General features: G+C 36.2%; 1 protein-coding gene across 1 annotated transcript in view; it reads right to left on the minus strand.

Moving 5' to 3' along the window:
- LOC113226798 (androgen-dependent TFPI-regulating protein-like) overlaps positions 1-19,915 on the minus strand; it is a 32,691-nt gene that overhangs the window by 1,792 nt on the left and 10,984 nt on the right. Inside the window, exons 2-5 of the mRNA XM_026459552.1 lie at positions 18,728-18,855; positions 7,570-7,792; positions 3,596-3,736; positions 367-587 (exon numbers count right to left, since the gene is read on the minus strand). Of these exons, the coding sequence (XP_026315337.1) occupies positions 367-587; positions 3,596-3,736; positions 7,570-7,761 (554 nt within the window). The 5' untranslated portion in view covers positions 7,762-7,792; positions 18,728-18,855. The remainder of the gene's footprint in view (positions 1-366; positions 588-3,595; positions 3,737-7,569; positions 7,793-18,727; positions 18,856-19,915) is intronic.

A 19,915-nucleotide genomic window follows, 5' to 3' on the forward strand; every position in this document is an offset into this window, starting at 1 on the left:
GCAGGTTTATTTTCAATTCAAAGTGGCCAGTACCATATATCGGCAATTTCATATTGAAATCATTAACCCCTATTATTAATTAAGATTTATCCTTTTGCAAAGCACATTAGGTAAACAATAAATCGAATTCTGTTTAAAGTGATATTTGGCTCCGACATATATATATATCCGGCTGGACTCGAACCAGCGAGCACATCATACCGTAGCCGATTTAATTTCTTTCAAGTAAACTTTCGTAAGTTAGAGTCAGAGCCTGAACTACACGTAGAAAAAATCTATACGTGCAATAGTCAACTTCATGGTTAGTTTGATTTTTTTAAATAAACTTCAGCCTTATCAACATAAGTATATTTATGAGGTACTTACATGAGCGTATAGGTAAGTAAAAAGCACGACATGAGCAGAAACCTAGGCTTTAAGCTCTTAGGTCGTTTCCTGGACACCACACATAGGTCTATCACGGATGTCATGATAGAGACAGTGTGTAGTGAATGCTGACACCATGCAGGTATGTATGAGAATACAGCTCCTGGTGTTATTAGGTTTACGTCCTTGTAGTATAATGGCCAAAACAGTATATCTGCGAACTGAAAATCGAAATTACAAATACATATTAAGGATGATACTGTAGCTGAATCAACGTGCAAGTTGTCATTGGCTTTAGTTTAGAATATGGTTTTTAGGCTTATTAGTAGTTAAGAATGTTAAAGTTTTGCCGATATACTTGTTACAACAAAGTAATTATCATCTTCATTCAAAATCATCGAGTATATAACTAGAAATAGAGACGAAATAAGGGCCATCCATCCCTGGCAATTCACCATGCAAATGGGCATTGTGTCACTTTTAAATATCAACTCTCGTTTACACTGAAATCACAAATTAGAAAGCTGCACAGTACAGTGCTAAGAATTCCGTATATTCCAAAAATAGTCTGTATTTATTGTCATAAAGATAATATCTCTAACTATGGGGGCTGTCGCATTCGGTGGTGTGGGAAAAACAGGAAAACGTCTAATTACAAAACAAAAGGAATCACATTTCATCGGTTATTAAATATGTAATTTTTAAATTTTTGTCCATTTATCAAAACTCAAGTTAAACCGGACGATTTGAAGTCAAACAATTGACGACACTCGTCAATTGTTTCGAATTCGAGCTGGCCAATCGGAGCGCAGTTGTCACAATAATGATATGGCAGAATAGTTTTCAAACGTTAAATGACATTTCGTCTCTATTTCTAGTTATATACGCGATGTTCAAAATATACTAACATTTTTCAATAAGTAAACGAAACTTGATCGAATAATTTTCATCGGTTCACTGAATTAATTGTCTTCATCAACAGCTATTATGAAAGGCTGTGCAGATTTTGGCTTACTCTTTTGCCCTTCCAACTTATATAACCTATATGAATCCGATAGACCAATACAAACAAGAAATGTTACATGACAAACTTCAAGAAAGAAAGTTTCCAAGAAACAAGTTACCAAATTTTACAGATAGTGTCACGAATTGTATTGAAGGTATATATCATGTCAGGTCATCATACTCTCTTTTTGTCATTGATGCTTTATCTGTACTGGGCTGGCATGACAGGGCGCGACTTGCGCAATATACTTGCTATACTCTCATAAGCATCGAGTATATAACCAGAAATAGAGGCGAAATGTCATTTAATTTGTTTGAAAACTATTCTGCCATATCATTACTGTGACAACTGCGCTCCGATTGGCTAGCCCGAGTTCGCGAGTTCGAAAAAAATGACGGGTGTCGTCACTGTTTCACTTCATATTGACCAGTTACCTTGAGCTTTGCTATAATGGACGAAAATTGCAAAATTACATATTTAATATTTAATTACCGATGAAATTTGATTCCGTTTATTTTGTAATTAGATGTTTTGCTGTTTTTCCCACACCACCAAATAGAACAGCACGGCATTGTTAGAGATATTATCTTTATTACAATAAATACAGAATATTTTTTGGAATATACGGAGACGTACACACAGGTCAGTAGTTGGCCTATCTATATGGCAAACGAGAGTTGATGTTTATAAGAGCTGTATGGCTAATGTGTTACCAGGTATATATGGGCCTTATTTCGTCTCTATTTCTGGTTATAAACTCGATGCCCATAGGTAATAAACAATACCTCGCGCATATATATCGCCCATGCAATCTTGCTATCCCTACTGGACTAACATGTTAATACATATTATATTCACACACCACAGATGACGCCACAGCAAAGAAGCCGTTTAAATATATAAAATACAGATCGGTAGCTCAGTTGGGAGAGCAGTTAGCCCCCAGTCTGGCACACAAGTACTGGTTCGAATCCAGCCGGATCGAAGGAATTTTTCGTTGTTTCGGTCTTTATGTCAATCAATAAGGGCACCAAAACTAGTGGCGTTTATTCACAAAAATATTAATATCATGGTAATAAAACCATATTATTATTATTATTAGAGGCATTTGCCCAGCAATGGTGTGGGATACATCAGGCTTATTGTAATTATATTATTATTAGATATAAATATCTTGGTGATCAGTAGGTCGATTCAGAACCTTACGATAGCTCAGTTGTCGACCGATTCGATTTGATATCGTATGATTTCTTTTAATTTTTATTCACAACACCCGAATCGAACGTCAAACTGTCGGAAACCGAACCGAAATAAAATCACACCCGTACGTTAATCGAACTTCTCGACCGGCAATCGTTATTCAGAACACAGTTATCGAATGAAAGGTACTGAACGTCCTATTGTTTACAAAGCTAAAATGTAATATGAAAATCTCTTACTCTTTTGAATAAAGTCTGGATTTTTTTTAAATAACATTTATTGGACAGGAAAAAGCACAGAATATATTAATTAAAAGGAAAACACAAACAAAAGCCACTGCTCATTTCTATAAGAAATTTATTTCTGCAGACCTAAATACAGGGCAAAATAATTGTAATAACGGGGTTACGTGCATAAATCCAAAATTATATAAAACCATATTTAACATTAAACTATTATAAACTATGTGATTTTGTTCAATTTTATTAATTTATTTTAATGCATTTCTATATTTTAGGCATTTAAATTCTTAAAAATGTATATAAAAGGGTTTTCATTTCTCTTATAACCTATTTCACCGGCTAACTCCGTAAACGCTGTTGGATAACGTATCCGAACCGAATATTCTGAATAGCTCTGAAAGCGCCCTTCGATTCGAGAACGATATCTAATCGAACGATTCTGTTAAAACATCGAAGAGTTCTGAATCGATGAAGACCCCTTCATAGATATAATAATAATAATAACGCAGACACTCAACAACCGCACTAGGGAAACCCTGTGTCGCGGGTGCCATGGATACTACAAATTACACTCAAACTCACGAGAGAAATAAATGTAAGCCATACAAATACTTCTCCCGGCCCGGGAATTGTACCTGGGACCTCTGCGTGGCAGTCCGACATTGTAACCGTTCGGCCACGGAGGCAGTAACTGTAAACTGTATCCTTTAAATTAAATGTGAAGGTCTAACGAACTACTCTCGAAATAAACTTGAGGCAAATTACAATGAGACAAAATTACCATTATAGTTGGAAATAATATTGACGTGAACACAACGTCCCGGATTTTTCTCAATACAGCGACATGTTGTAAGTTCTCCTGATTGCACTTCTCTTTCCAATCGCAGTAGAAACACACCGGGAAGTATGCTAATAAAATGAACTGCAACAAAAATGTATTTATCGTATTGCGTCACCTTCACTAAAGTCATAGTTATAGTTGCTTTAACATCCCAATCATTGACCTACCAAGTCAATAATCCCAATCTTTAAACGACTGTGTTTTGTTTACTTATAAACAAATTAAATTGTGTCTTCATCATTCAAAAAAATATGTACTTCCAAAAAATAACAACTACAAAATATCGAATTCTTTTTACAATTTATTTCATAAGGCCCATTCTTACGTACGATTGTGAAGCATGGACACTCACACATAAAAAACAGAGAACAAACTCCTGGTGGCTAAGGGAAAGGTTCTCAGGAAAATATTAGGGCCAGTCCAACGGGAGAACGGTAGCTGGAGAGTCCGCACTAACGCTGAAATAGAAGTGCTCGTCGTCCAGCCAAACATCATCGGCGAAACTGCTTTAGTTTGTACAAGTGAAATACTAACTTATCGGAAATACATATTCTTATATGGAAACGTTTTTTTTTTGTCTTAATTTATAATATTGTTTTTTTTATGACACCAAGTGACGGGACGAACAAGTCGTGCGCCTGCTGGTACGCAACACGCGTGTCCATAGGGCTCAGTCGCAGAACATCATCAAGTTGTGACTTTGTGTATTGGTAACATTCAAAACAATAATTATATTTATTAAATAATCTTATTTTGCTTGTTAAACAGTAATGATGAATTTGAAATCGCAAACATTTGAGAAGATTTCGTAGTCAATTTTTTTATATTAACGCGGACGTCTTTCCGGACAGAAATTAATTTGCCCGACGACTACTAATTTTCAACTACTTTTTTCGTCCACTTAGTGTCAAATTATAACATTTTAAGAATATGTATTTAAATATATCACACTGCTATTACAAGTGTTGTAACTCAAAATATGTGAAATTCAAGATTATACCATTGCTGAACGTAAAATTTGATTCTCTACACGTCAATACAGCCGTCATTAGGATATTGTGAGAAACAATTAAAAGATATCTACTTAACTCAAAATAAGAGAACATTTTTGTGAGCTAGTTCTGGATAGAACAGTCCTTACTCAAAACGACGAAATATTTAATTCCCTTTTTAGGACATTGTTTAGATATCTGTTATAAAGTGTAAACCTATATTTTTAATGTAATATAAATTTTATTAATCTTTGAATAATTTGTGTTTCATAAATTCTGAAAAAAATACTCTTTTTGAGTTAATATAATTGTATTAACAATGCGATGTGTTCTATTATACTTTTGTACTTATACATACATAGGGCGAACTATAAGTTTCCGGAACTGGCCACTTACAAAACAATATTTAAAAATTACAACATTTGAAAATGGAACTCTTTGGCTGTAGAATACAGTTCGTTTCATCTGACTGTCACTTGTTTAAACATTGTGGCGTCATTTTAGAAATTGGTTGTCTACATCACCATGGATTTAACGCGTGAAAATTTTCGTAGTATGATTCTCTACGACTTTAGGGGTCGTATTCTAGAACTCTATTCAATGCTCAAGTCAGGATTTGAGTATGGTTTAAAGCACTCGAAATCATACTTAAGTCCCTTTAGGGTCGTATTTCCAGTGCTTGTGTTTCCATTGCAATCCTGACTTGAGCATTGAGTAGAGTTCTAGAATACGACCCTAAGTGTAAATTAACAGCTCAGCGGAGATTCGCTCGGCTTCAAACTGATTTTGGCGATGAAGCACCATACAATACGACTAATACTACATATACACGAGTAATACTACACAAACATTTGGGTGTGAAAAAGCTATGCTCTCGGTGGATACCACACAATTTGACTGAGGCTCAAAAAATGGATCGCGTCACTTGGTGCAATGCCATGCTTACCCGATACAACGAAGGGGCGTCAAATTTGGTGTGGAATATAGTAACAGGTGACGAAATATGGATTTATAGTTAAGATTCCAAAACAAAGTAGCAATCGAGCGTATGGGTCTTTCGAGATGAGCCGAAACCAACCAATAATGTGGCACGCGCGCAAAGTGTCTCTAAGCGGATTATTGCTTCTTTTTTTAATAAAACTGGACACGTGGCTACTGTTGCTTTGGAGAATCGTTGTACCGTGAATAGCGATTGGTATACGACCATTTGTTTGCCGGAAGTTATTGACAAACTCCGTAAAAATAACCGTAAACGCCGTATCATCTTGCACCACGATAATGCCAGTTCTCACACGGCCACAGACAGACAGACAAATTAATTTTTGAAGGTGAACAACGTTGGCCTTATGAGCCATCCCGCGTACAGTCCCGACCTGGCACCTTGTGACTTTTATTTATTTCCAAAAATTAAGAACCAGTTACGCGGTCAACGATTTTCATCACCTGAAGAGGCAGTCGAAGAGTATGAAAAATATGTTTCAGAGATTGTCACGGAGGCGTGGCATAAATGTTTTCAAAATTGGTTCATTCGTATGAAAAAGTGCATAAACGCTAACGGAGAATATTTTGAGAAACAATAAATTAATTTAAGACCATTTATAGTATTTTTTTCTTATTCATTCCGGAAACTTATAGTGCGCCTCACGTATAATTATTGATTGATGACTAGTAAATTTTGATTTTCTTAGAACTTCCTATGTTGTCTCTCGCATTAGTATTTCCGATTATGGAGTAGTTTCAAAAGCACTGTGGTGTTTATGAAATGTATAAGGCCTGTGAAGTCCCGGGTTCGATCCGCGGCCGGGACAATGTAGAAAACTAACTTTTGTATATTGTTTCGGGTCGGAATGTTTGTGGTACCGTCGTTTATTCCGATTTCCATAACACAAGTGCTTCTGTACTTATTTTGGGTTCGGAGCAACGTATGTGATGTTGTCTAATATTTATTTACGCGCATCAAAAGTGTATCAAATGAGATAAAAGGTATTTTTTTTATTATTGTACTAAAATTAAATAAAAATAGTAAATTAAAATTGAATATAAATTTATTAAATTATTATTTTTTTAATTATGAAATTGATCAAAACACCCATTGGTGTTAAAAAAATCATCAATCAATCTGACTTTCAGTAATTGGCAGAAACAGTTTTGATGAGCATAATTATATTGTTTGAAGAGACTGATGGGAGTAGAGGAGTCGAAGGGGGTTTGTCGGGAGCGTAGCAGGTAAAGGTCTATAGACTGCCTACCCCGGTGGTTTTAGTAGCAGTAGAACTCCTTGTGAAAGAGTTCGTCCAGGGAAGTACTGCCACCTTACCTATTTCTGCCGCCACGCAGTAATGTGATCATTACTGTGTTGCGGTTTTGAAGAGAAAGGGTGAAATTATTACAACTGTTATGGACAGGCGTGTCGTTTACCATTTGTTTGTCCCATTACTTGATACTATAAAAAATACAGGTGTCATGACATGTATGTATGTATGTAACTTTTCTTTTAAATACACTACTATAGCAAAGTAATTGTTAGTTATACATAAAAATATGTATAGAACATAATCTCAGTACAGAGTATTAAAAAAACCGACCTCAAAAGTCATTCATCCCCTAGTTTGCCGCCCTTAGAGGTGGAATATTTTCTTAAAATTTAAATGGGACTACTCTTGGGATACCCACTTTCCAACAAAAAAAAGAATCATCAAAATCGGTTCACTAATGGCGTTATCGTAACAAAAAGAAAATATACAGTCGAATTGAGAAGAGAACCTCCTCCTTTTTTGAAGTTGGTTAAAAATACTACGTAATGAAACCAGGATTACACAGGAAGATATTAGGGGTAATTCTAAGTAACGAGTTTCAAGTTGAGTTAAATATTTAACTTTAACTTTGCCGATATGTGAAAGTAACAAAAATAAATGTACTTACATTAAACCAAACAGTTATTAATTTAAATCTCATGCTGGAATATTTCTTGACCTTTGGATCTTGGTCCATTGAGAAGTCTACAGGCAAAATCACCAAAGCTACTATTATCAAATGGATCCATGAAACTCCGAAGAAAAAAAGTCTCAGGTTCAATGCACGTTCGTTGCTTTTTTGCACCGGTAATAATAACATTTTCACACTACTTTGAAGTTTGCAGCTATTTCTGTGAAATATAAATATAACATTTAGCAACAATGTAAAGCAAATATCCAAGTCCTTAAAGTTCATACCCATCATCAACCCATTTTTACGTCCCACTGTTGGGCACGGGTCTCCTCTCAGGCGGAGGTTTTAGGTCATAGTATATATCGCACATGACAACTAACATAGTATTATCTCAAAATGGCTTTAAGATATCGCACAGCTATTACAATAGTGTTGTAACCCAAAATATGTGAATTTTAAGACTCAATCATTACTAAACGTAAAATGTGATTCTCTAAACGTTAATAAAACCGTCGTTAGAATAATGTGAGTAAAAGTTAAAATATATTTACTTATCTCAAAATGAGACATGCTTTATGTGAGCCAGTTCTGGCCAAAAAAGCCCTTATTTCAAAGAAAATATGAAATTATTGTTAAATGTATTCCCCTTTTATTCGTAAAAGTATTTGCAAGTAGGAAATTGTTTAGATATCTATAATAAAGTATAACCTATACATCAATTTTAATGATCTTTCACGGGAAGTGAGTTATTAGTTTTTCATCGATTCTCAGAAAATACACTTTTTGAGTGAATACACTGTGTTAATAGTGCGATATATTAATATTACCTATTTCGTTTTAAAGCGACAGTGTTGTCCTGTCACTTTGAAACTAAATCGTATATGAATGACACATAAATATAGCAAAATTTAAAAAAAAGTAACGCTATTTTTGAGATAATACTATGTTAGTAGTCAAGTGCGATGTATAGTCCGTCACGCTGGCCCAATGCGGGTTGTGAATTTCACACGTGTTCCGAGAATTGTCAACCTTCTAAGACGACCAGGTTTCATCACGATGTCACCGAAAAGCTCATGGTAAATTTCAAATTAAATTTCGCATATAAACTCCGAAAAACTCGGAGATGGGAGTCCGGATTCCAACCCATGCCGCTGCTTGTGAGGCAGTAGTTCAAACCATTAGGTTACCACGGGTTTTAATTATAATAACAGAAATAATTAGGTGATGGCTGGATAACTGTAAATGGCCTATCCAAAAAGAGATAAACGTTAGAATTGTATTAAGTATGGCTGTTGTTATCCCAAACAAAATAAAATTGAAGGAAAATTAACGTTTAAAATGTTGTTTATATATCGAGTTCTTAGGGTTTCGCGATTGTTACACATGTTTTTCCTGATTTAAATCGCTTATATTTGTTTTTTCAAACAAACCAACGTTTCGGGCCCTTTACAGGTCCCATGGTCACGGTTGACACGGTTGTCAGTCAAAAATAGTTTCGTCTTCGAAACCCATGTTATTTGTAATTATACGTAACATTTAAACTACCTTTTATGATATCGACAGTGAGAAAAAAAACAGTTGTAAACAAAAGAAACAGTCATAGGTTGTACAATCATTTGTTTGCAATTTGAGATTGTAGCTAGCCTCGCCTTTTATTTGTAGTATCATTCAAACGTAAATTATTGAATAGGTACGATAAATCCAGAAAAATCGTACAGGGAATACCGACAGCACCGGTATCGAACTAAACCCTGTACCGGGAACCAAAATTTTAGGAACTGAGCCGGTTCTTCAAGCTCTAATTCTGTGGTGAAGCGAATGATACCTCATTTGCTTCATATATCTAGTAGCACTGGCAGTAGTAGTGGAACTCCTTGTGAAGTTCATCCAGCCAGAAGTACTGCCACCACTGTCGCCAAACAGTAATATGAGCATTACTGCGTCCCGGTTAGAAGGGTAAGGGTGCTGGTGAAATTACAGACACATGGGACTTGTCAACTTAAGTCTCAGGGTGACAGTCGCACTGACAGTGCGAGATCTTTGCGATTTAAAGCTCTGAAAAGCACTACAACTGTTATGGATAGGCATGTCGCTTACCACCAAGCGCACGACTTGTTCGTCCAGTCACTTAAAACACAGTATTATTAAAAAAAATGTTGGATCAAGTGGAGGTCTATAGGGACTCTGGCGTAATACGTGATGCGCACTATAAATTTCCAGAATGAATAAGAAAAAATACCATAAATGATCAGAAATGAATTTATTGTTTCTCAAAATATTCTCCGTAAGCGTTAATGCACTTTTTCATACGAATGAACCAATTTTGAAAACATTTATGCCACTCCTCCGTGACAATCTCTGAAACATATTTTTCATACTCTTCGACAGCCTCTTCAGGTGACGAAAATCGTTGACCGCGTAACTGGTTCTTAATTTTTGGAAATAAGTAAAAGTCACAAGGTGCCAAGTCGGGAATGTACGCGGAATGGCTCATAAGGTCAACGTTGTTCCCCTTTGAAAATTAATTTGTCTGTCTGGCCGTGTAAGAACTAGCATTATCGTGGTGCAAGATGATACGGCGTTTATGTTTATTTTTACGGAGTTTGTCAATACTTCCGGTAAACAAATGGTCGTATACCAATCACTATTCACGGTACAACGATTCTCCAAAACAATAGTAGCCACGTGTCCAGTTTTATTTAAAAAAGAAGCAATCATCCGTTTAGAGGCACTTTGCACGCGCGTCACTTTGGTTGGTTTCGGCTCATCTCGAAAGACCCATACGCTCGATTGCTGCTTTGTTTTGGGATCGTAACTATAAATCCATGTTTCGTCACCTGTTACAATGTCCCACGCCAAATTTGACCTTCGTTCAATCTGGTAAGCATGGCATTGCACCAAGTGACGCGATCCGTTTTTTGAGCCTCAGTCAAGTTGTGTGAGATTTTCACACCCAAATGTTTGTGTAGTATTGATTGTATTTGACTCATGCCTATGCCTAAAGATGCCCGAATCTCATGATATGTCACATGCCTGTCTGTTTATTTGTCCGCGTTTGAATTCTGCAAACCAGCTATAAATAGTCGTCTTGCATTGTGCTTCATCGCCAAAAGCAGTTTGAAGCCGAGCGAAGCTCGGTTGAGTTGTTACATTACACTTAAAGTCGTAGAAAATTATACTACGAAAATTTTCACGAGTTAAATCCGTGGTGATGTAGACAACCAATTTCCAAAATGATGCCACAATGTAAAAACAAGTGACAGTCAGATGAAACGAAAGATTTCTGAGAGACAATTGCAAAATTATATATTTAATATTTAATTACCGAAGAAATGTGATTCCGTTTGTTTTGTAATTAGATGTTTTGCTGTTTTTTCCACACCACCGAATAGAACAGCACGGCATTGTTAAAGATATTATCTTTATTAGGTACAATAATTACACAGTATTTTTTGGAATGTACGGAGACGTACACACAGGTTAGTAGTTGGCCTGTCTATATTTCAGTGCAAACGAGAGTTGATATTTATAAGAGCTGTATCGCTAATGTGTTACCAGGAGTATATGGCCATTATTTCGTATCTATTTCTGGTTATATACTCGATGTAATTGGCTGACTAAATTGCAACAGGAATGACTTTGACATCTGATGTGTCAATATTTTTTATGGCATTGGCCACTGGTAACAAAAAGGCACATACAAATCCGTTCCGTTTCATGGGATCGCGCTCCGTTTTACTTTACATAGGATTAAAAATCCCTAACGATTTTCTGGAAGTTGCAGGTCAAAAATAATTTGTTTTTAATTCAGACTTTCTAGATTTTGAGAGCTCTTTACAAAAAACTAACTAATAGCCTGTTAAAGTTTCCATTTATTTTAGTACCACTAAAGGAACAACTTTCAGCAAAGTTCATTTTGTAATTAATGAAATACTGGTCTTTTGCTCGCCATTGCGCCATCTAAAGCTAAGTGATGGAACTCCTAAGCCAAACGTTCATTAGCTCTAAAAAGAATTGGAAATAATGTAATCAGTATCAACATTAATAATAGTAATGCTTACTGGATTCAAATCAGTTTGTTCGTTTTGTTTACCAAAGGGTATATACAATAGGCCTAATTGCGTTTCATAATTGTATCCTATCAAGATTATAATTATCTTAGCAGGCTTACCTAATACTTGTCGCATTAGGTATGGTGGTGTGATTTAACACCGCCATAGACGAATAGCTCAAGAGGACTACTAATCTCCATACTACAGATCGTAACTCTGAAAAAGGTCAACATTCCGTCTTATATCTAAATGGCGCTGATCAATAGTATGGAAGTAATTTATAGTATGTAAATTAGAGATGAAACGGATAGTAATTTTACCGGATACCGGATATTCGGCGAGCACCTAGGCTGCCATAATCGATTGATTAGTGAATGATTGCACATTCACATTGAAAAAAAAAACAAACTTATACGTTTCATTATTGTAGACACATTGTATTTGAAGACAGTTTAAATAGATTGTAACTGCGATCCTTTCATTTGGTTGTCTGGCAATAACAAGTAGTACTTAAAATTTAACAAAGTTTGCAAGAGTTTAGAGTGAAAAACAGCGCTCTGAAGCTGGTCACGTTTATGAAAATAAATAGAACCAACTTTTACCACTTAATACAGAAAACCTGGTTTTCATCCACCATTTTTGCGTCTATTGATATTTGAGTACTAAATTTACAGACAGCGTTATCTAACGTCATAGTTCTTTCAGTTACAAGTAATAAATTGATTGTCAATGATCCTGTAGTTGCTGTACTGTTATTTGGCATGTTGATTATGAATTTTTCTCAGTTTTTCATAAAATTATTTACTGAACTTTTACAAATTTACTTGGTTATAGATGACAGTGTGTGTTACAAAGTAATTTTGCATAATAACCGCTTAAGTAGTTAAATAACCGGCAATTTATCTCACCATCGCACTGAGTCCTTAATAAATTAGTCTTTCAACCCTGACGTTCGCGAAATCGTCACGCAAAGCGACGGAGCCATACACTCAACACAACTCACACATAAAACACAAAACACCTCACACCGCGAAATGTAAATTTCGTAGAAATGATATCAACAACACAACACATTACATGAGGAGCCGCATGCGCACTGTAGCAAAATGCCAAGCGAGGTTTGAATCTCCCGAAACCGCCCCGCCCACATCCCGCCGCACCGCCTCAACCCCTCTCGAAAACATCGCGGATTGCGTGAGCACGCCCGGCTAAATTCGGCTTTTATTTCATTTTTATCCGACTTTCAAAAAAGGAGGAGGTTCTCAATTCGACTGTTTGTTTTTTTTTGTATGTATATGCAAAAAAAACGCGATAACTCCGGTATTTGTGAACCAATTTTCATGATTCTTTTTTTGTTGGAATGAGGTCCCATATTGGTCCCATTTAATTTTGAAGAAAATCATCCACCTCTTAGGGCGGCTGTTCTCGCATGAAGATTCATATTTATAAATAGCGCCTAAATTTTATTATAAGGAGCAATTATTTTAATTGCTGATTTTGCTATTCTCCAATTCAAGACGTTTTTCTCTCTCAATATACTTTGAGTAGTGAGAACCAATTTTTATTATTATCTTCTGTGTCAAGTCCCGTATAGTGGCAACTAGGGGATGAATCCGGGTTTGCGCACTTTCCGGTAACCGCTTTCAATAAAACTTGGTAATTATATGTATAATTCCACGTACTTTGCACTTTGTACTTTGTGGTCGGTTTTTTTAGTCCTCTGTACTGAGATTATCAGGGGTAAGGGTGGTGGTGAAATTAAAGGCACATGGGACTTTTCAACTTATGTCTCAGGGTGATGGGCGCAGAGGCAGTGCACCTCAGATCTTTGCGATTTAAAGTATACCATCAGGCGCACGACTTGTTCTTCCCGTCACTTAGTATTTAATAATAATAAAAATGCTTCTTGATAACTTAATAAGAACGGTCCATTCCCGTAATTGTGACATACTGAATGTGACATAGTGGAGGATGTATACCATATTTTGATGGAGTGTGTACAGAACGGAGCCGAAAGAACGAAAGTTTCTTATATAATTAAAATTGCAATTTTGGCAGAGTTGGGTGCATATGTAACATTTTCTTATCTTCCCCAAGATCAAAGGATGCAAAATTGTTAATAGATTAGTTGATGTGGGTATTAAGCGAAGACGGTAGATAATGTTTAAGGAGTTTATCAATATGGGGGTGACATTTTCTAAAAATGTAATGCAATGGTTGCGCTATTGTTGTTTATTTTTCCACAGCATAAAATTAACAAAATAACATTATCGCAACTACAGTCACAAAGACCACCACGATTAAATGAGGCCATGAGAACCATAGTGGCCTAATTCAATGGACAAGCCATAGTGGCCTATCTTACTTAGGCCAGTATGGCACCTCAAATTTAGATCACAGACTAAAAACCATAACAATGATTATGCCGCCATCTAGTGAAAATTCGTTGTATCACTTTTAGGCCTTTCTGGTTCTATCAAAATGATCAATTTGAACTGGAAAAAATCATAAACTCAATATTGTAAAAAAATGAGTTAGGCCACTATGGTTCTCATGGCCTCAAATATACCCGACACGTGTTTCGCTTCTCTTTGAGGCACACTCACGAGTTGTTGATTGTTCGACGCTCAGTCGAGGGTTCACTGGGTAGCAAAGTAACGCCTAAATCTATGAATTATTTTTTATCAAACTACACAGTATCGCATCACGTTTTTCGATTTATCTACTAACAGACATCGGCACATTAAATGATGGAAACAACCATTGACCTTACCAATGTCAATGCAAACAACATTACGATTTGTTCATTTTAACAGGGCGCGTTCAAATTAGATTCAGATTCAGATTCATTAATATCTCAAATATAACATTACAGTATAAATTGCACTACATGCCAAAGCATAAGAAATTATATTCGGTGGTCGCAATATGTGTGCGTTCCGATATTCATTATGATCTATGATATGGGGTTTGGAGTTTCAAACGCCTCGTTTACTTGTAAATTGAAGCAAAAATTATGTTTATTTGTAAGAAAGTTTAGTAATAACATTTTAAAATAGATTTCATAAAAAACGTGAAAGAAGTGTTCACTACGTCCTTCAATATCTTCTTAAATATCAAGTTCCCCATAGAAGAAAATACAAGTAATGATGGGAAGAATACGTGGTTCATGTTTTCGTTAAGCTTTTTTTTACACCCTGTATTTAAGTCGCTTTTAATCGGTGCCCTAACTGCTTAACCCTAAGGTGAAACTTAGGATCCCTTGAAATCAGGTAGTGTAATGAAAGTTATAGTCCGCCACGCTGGCCCAATGTGGACTCCGCCGGAAAGTTCTTGGTAAAATTCAAATAAAATTTCTCACATAAATTCCGAAAACTCAGGGGTGCGAACCCAGATTCCAAAGCCACGGCCTCTGCTTGGGAGGGAGTATCTCAAACCACGACTTATAATTATAATAACAAAAATAATTAGGTAATGGCATGAATACCATGTAGACATTCGACATCGCACAAAGGTAATAGACGTGGGTACGAGTATAGCAAAGTTTAAGTAGAGGTGGGTGGGGCACTTGGCTAGAAGGAACGATGGATGATGGACGGAAGCCGTTGCTGAGTGGAGGCCATGAAACGCAAAAAGACCAAGAGACAGACCACCAGCCCGATGCATCTAGATGATATCAAGGCCATAGTCGGAAACCACTGGACACATAATGAATGGCGCAATAAAGAGGAAGCCTATACTCAACAATGGGTGCAAACAGGCTGAAATGATGATAAATAACCAGTACAATCTTTAAAAAGTGCAGTTATCTAAATTTAAAAGTAATTAATGTATGTTTGTTTATTCGTCCCCGTATGTATTCCATTATTATTCATCCGATTGCGATAACACTATTGTGAGTCATTGTGCTCGCGCCCGTAAAATTTTACAAAAATTAAATTAATTCCTACTGCTAGGTACGTATCCTCTAAAATGATAGTTACGGCCGTATTCATTCACACATGTATTTTTTTTATAAGATACTAACAGACGGGACGCACAAGTCGTGCGCCTGGTGTTAAGCGGCACGCCTGTCCATAACAATTGTAGTGTACAATTACACTCACATTACTACTTGACGGCAGAAATAGGTAAGGTGGCAATACTGCCCTGATAAGCCGAAAAGCGCTACCTTAATTGAATTAAGTTTTGAGAAAATCGACTTTTTGTAAATTGTATTTTCGCACCTTCAAAAATAAATATTTTAGATGATGTTAAAACTTATTTATACTTATTTTTGACTAATAGATTATTGATATACCTAAATTGTACCACTATACCTATTTTATGACATAACATAAGAAAGGTTTAAAAAATTGAGATATAAACATACTTCATAGTGGTGGTATAGCAGGGCAGAATACATCCCTGGACAAAGAACTCTTTCACAAGGAGCTCTACTGCTACTAAATGCATTTTAAGTATAAATAAAAGCAACAAAATATTACAATTACGAAGTTGTACTGTAGTCTGACATTCGCAAGGAAGTCCGAACTTTTTAGTAACAAAATAAAATCGAAAATGGCAACAAAATTGTTTGTCTTACTACAGGTGGAGTTTTATTAACTTAACTGCCTCCGTGGCCGAACGGTTACCATGCCGGACTGCCACGCAGAGATCCCAGGTTCGATTCCCGGGCCGGGAGAAATGTTTGTATGGCTTACATTTATTTCTCTCGTGAGTTTGGGTGTAATTTGTGGTTGTCTATGTGTGTGTCCATGGCATCCGCGACACAGGGTTTCCCTAGTGCGGGGCTATGTTGAGTGTGTGCGTTATTATATATATTATATTATTATTTTCTTTTATTTTATGTTATTATATGCAGCACAAAATATAGTAGATTCTATTATATAGATGATAAGTATAAAACTGCAGGCATTTTTTGTGACCTAACAAAGGCGTTCGATGTAATTGAAAATGATTTATTAATTCAAAAGTTAGCTGTGTATGGCGTCAACGGAGTCGCCCATAACCTATTAAAGTCTTTTTTATCAAACAGACGGCAAACGGTTCAGGTCAGTACAAACGGTACAACAACTAGGTCAGCGGCTGGTGACGTCACCATTGGCATCCCACAGGGATCTGCCCTAGGTAATACACTATTCCTGGCATTCATCAATGATCTGCCATACTTTATATCAGGGGGTCTTGTGGTTCTATTTGCGGACGATACAACCGTTATAGTGTGTGCTAAAACCTACAACGAGTTGGAAGAAAAATTAGCCTGCACGTATGAGCAGCTGTGTGAGTGGTTCTCTGCGAATGGGCTTATTCTTAACGAATCGAAGTCAAACCTTATGTTGTTCTCAGGAAGAAATTCTATAACAAAGCCAATTATCACCTCCATTGTTCCATTATGTAACACCTGTAAATTCTTGGGTTTAACGCTAGACTCAAATTTGAATTGGAAGTCACATATACAAACTCTATGTCAAAAACTTGGAAGTGCTGCATACGCACTGAGGAAACTGCGTCCTCTTGTCTCCAATGTGGTATTGAGGCAGACGTATTATGCATATTTTCATTCGGTGATGTCTTATGGCATCACACTGTGGGGTAATTCAACTGAGTCGATTAGGGTATTTATTCTTCAAAAACGTGCACTAAGAACAATAGTAGGCATAAAAAAGGGTCAGACCTGCAGAAACCTTTTTAAGAAATACAATATAATGACCATGTACTCACAATATATTTATGATATAATAGTTTATGCGCGTCAAAACTTGGCTACTTATGAGCGACGTACGGGCGGAGGCCGAGCGTTGCGAAACGCGGGAACACTAAAATCCGTTGCCCACCGTACCGAACTTGCAACTAGAAATCCGCGGGTAATAGGTCCCCGATTCTACGAACATCTACCCACAGACCTGAAAAGTGTTAGAAACGATGAAACGTTTTGTACCCGACTAAAAATCCTTTTATTGGATATTGAATTATACAGTGTCGATGAGTTTCTTTTGAAACAATTTTAATTTTATTTTATTCGACAAGCAGTAGTTATACTACTTTATTTTATATTCATTATTATTATTATTATTATTTTGTTACTGACGATCATAGTTATCCCTTGACATTGTATTTCCAATTGTAATATTGTGACATTGATAACATGAAATAAACGATTCTATTCTATTCTATTCTATTACAGGATTACGAGATGGATTACTACTTTTTATTCAGAAAATTGTTACCTTTAACCGAAAAATCCGGACAGAAGATTTAAAAGTCGGACATGTCCGGACAAATCCGGGCGGATGGTAACCATAGGGTTGCGCGACCTGTTTTTTGGTTCGTATCTAACTTGTACGTAACACAATTCACATAAGCTGCTATGCAACGATTACAAAAACTTATTTATTTGCTTGAAATTTCTCAAGTTTCATTGAAATCTCTCTCTCTAAAACACATCCTTCGTGGCCAAACGGTTACCATGCTGGACTGCAACGCAGAGGTCCTGGGTTTGATTCCCAGGCCAGGAGAAATATGTGTATGGCCTACATTTATTTCTCTCGTGGGCGACACAGGGTTTTCCTAGTGCGGGGCTAAAAAAATAAATTAAACAAATCCGTAAACGGAACACTTCCCGTTAAACTGAACTCCAATAAACCTGATTTATCCCCTAATTTGCCGTACATAGAGGTAGAATATTTTCTACCAAATTTGAAATTCCTTTCCTTTATGACAAAAAAAATATCGAAATCGGTTCACAAATGAAATCGCGTAACATACACAAAACAAAATACAGTCGAATTGAGAACCTCCTCCTTTTTAAGTCGGTTAAAAATTCGCTTCCATTAAGTTCTGCGACAATGTAAATATTTTTGAAACGGTTTTAGTTTTATTGAACAGTACATTAATGAGAACTGTAATAATGAATTATCTATTTAATTTAAGAACGAACACTGGCATCACGTATTACTGTTACAGACATTGTAAGTCAATGGTTACAGAGATAAGAATAGTAACTGTGATAAATAGTTCAAGCGATATGAACGAAAACAAGTGACGTTCATAGCGCCAAGTGATAATTTATTTCCCGGCTAATAACGTAAATGTTTTACCTATTATCCAATGTTCGGCAATGTCACGTGCTGGACTGACACTGATGATACTATGACACCGTCTCGACGATGGACCTTCACCTATCGTCGTCGTTTTTCCAAGTGCTGTCTGTGGACACAACACTATTCTGCAACAAAGCCGTATTTTAGTAATCAGTCGATCACGAGATTTACTTTTTTACTAAATCGGGTTCCTGCTACAGACAACTTGAAACCATCTTTTTTGTAATATCAAGTGAAGCCACACGCCTGTCCATAACAGTTGCAGTGCCATTCAGCTCTTTAAATTGCAGAGATCTGAGGTGCACCGCCACTGCGCCTATCACCGTATGTCTCAGTATAAGTAAACAAGTCCCATGTGCCTGTAATTTCACCAGCACCCTTACCCTTCAAAACCGGAACACAGTAATGCTGACATTACTGCTTGGCGGTAGAAATAGATAAGGTGGCAGTACTTCCCTGGACGAACTCTTCCACAAGGAGCTCTACTGCTACTAAAGAGTCTATTACCATCTTCCCGAACGAAATTATTTGAATGTTTTTAATTTCAGTCACTTCACGTACAAATCTTAAATAAAAATAGCGATCGGTGGGTACAACCTGCGCACAATGAAATTCCATCCAGTGATTGAAATATATGATCCAAATCACTTCACCATACTTGAATTAATACTGCCGCTGTGAGTTGAAAGGGAGCTTGTGACAAAAACTCAATACCGAGAAAAAATGCTTAAAGAAATAAAATTAAAAAATATCTAATTTTCTCTTGCGGTAACTTCATATACAAATAGTTATAAATCAGTTTTTTGTTTTTTTTACTGGTCACGGCAGTATACATAAGATGTATATATATTATGTATAGTTTTTTAAATGTGACATGCGCCCTTTCAACAAAAGGCGGCAGAATAACTGACATAAGAGATTCATGTATGCACGCCCTTGTGATATTAATTAAAAAACATGTTACATGTGTACTTCTTTTTTTTCCTTAATGAATGGCTTGTGAGACCTTAGACTATGGAAACCAAAGGACATATTATATTGACATATATAAAACAGACGTATATATATTTATTTATTTATTTATTTATTTGGGATAACAACAGCAATAATGATAGGTTACAAAAAATTAATTACATATTACAAAGCCAGTAACAGTTATCCTCGATTTATACATTAAAATAAAAA

This window comes from Hyposmocoma kahamanoa, unplaced genomic scaffold (assembly GCF_003589595.1).
Source record: "Hyposmocoma kahamanoa isolate Upper Pololo Valley unplaced genomic scaffold, ASM358959v1 202, whole genome shotgun sequence".
Lineage (NCBI taxonomy): Eukaryota > Metazoa > Arthropoda > Insecta > Lepidoptera > Cosmopterigidae > Hyposmocoma > Hyposmocoma kahamanoa.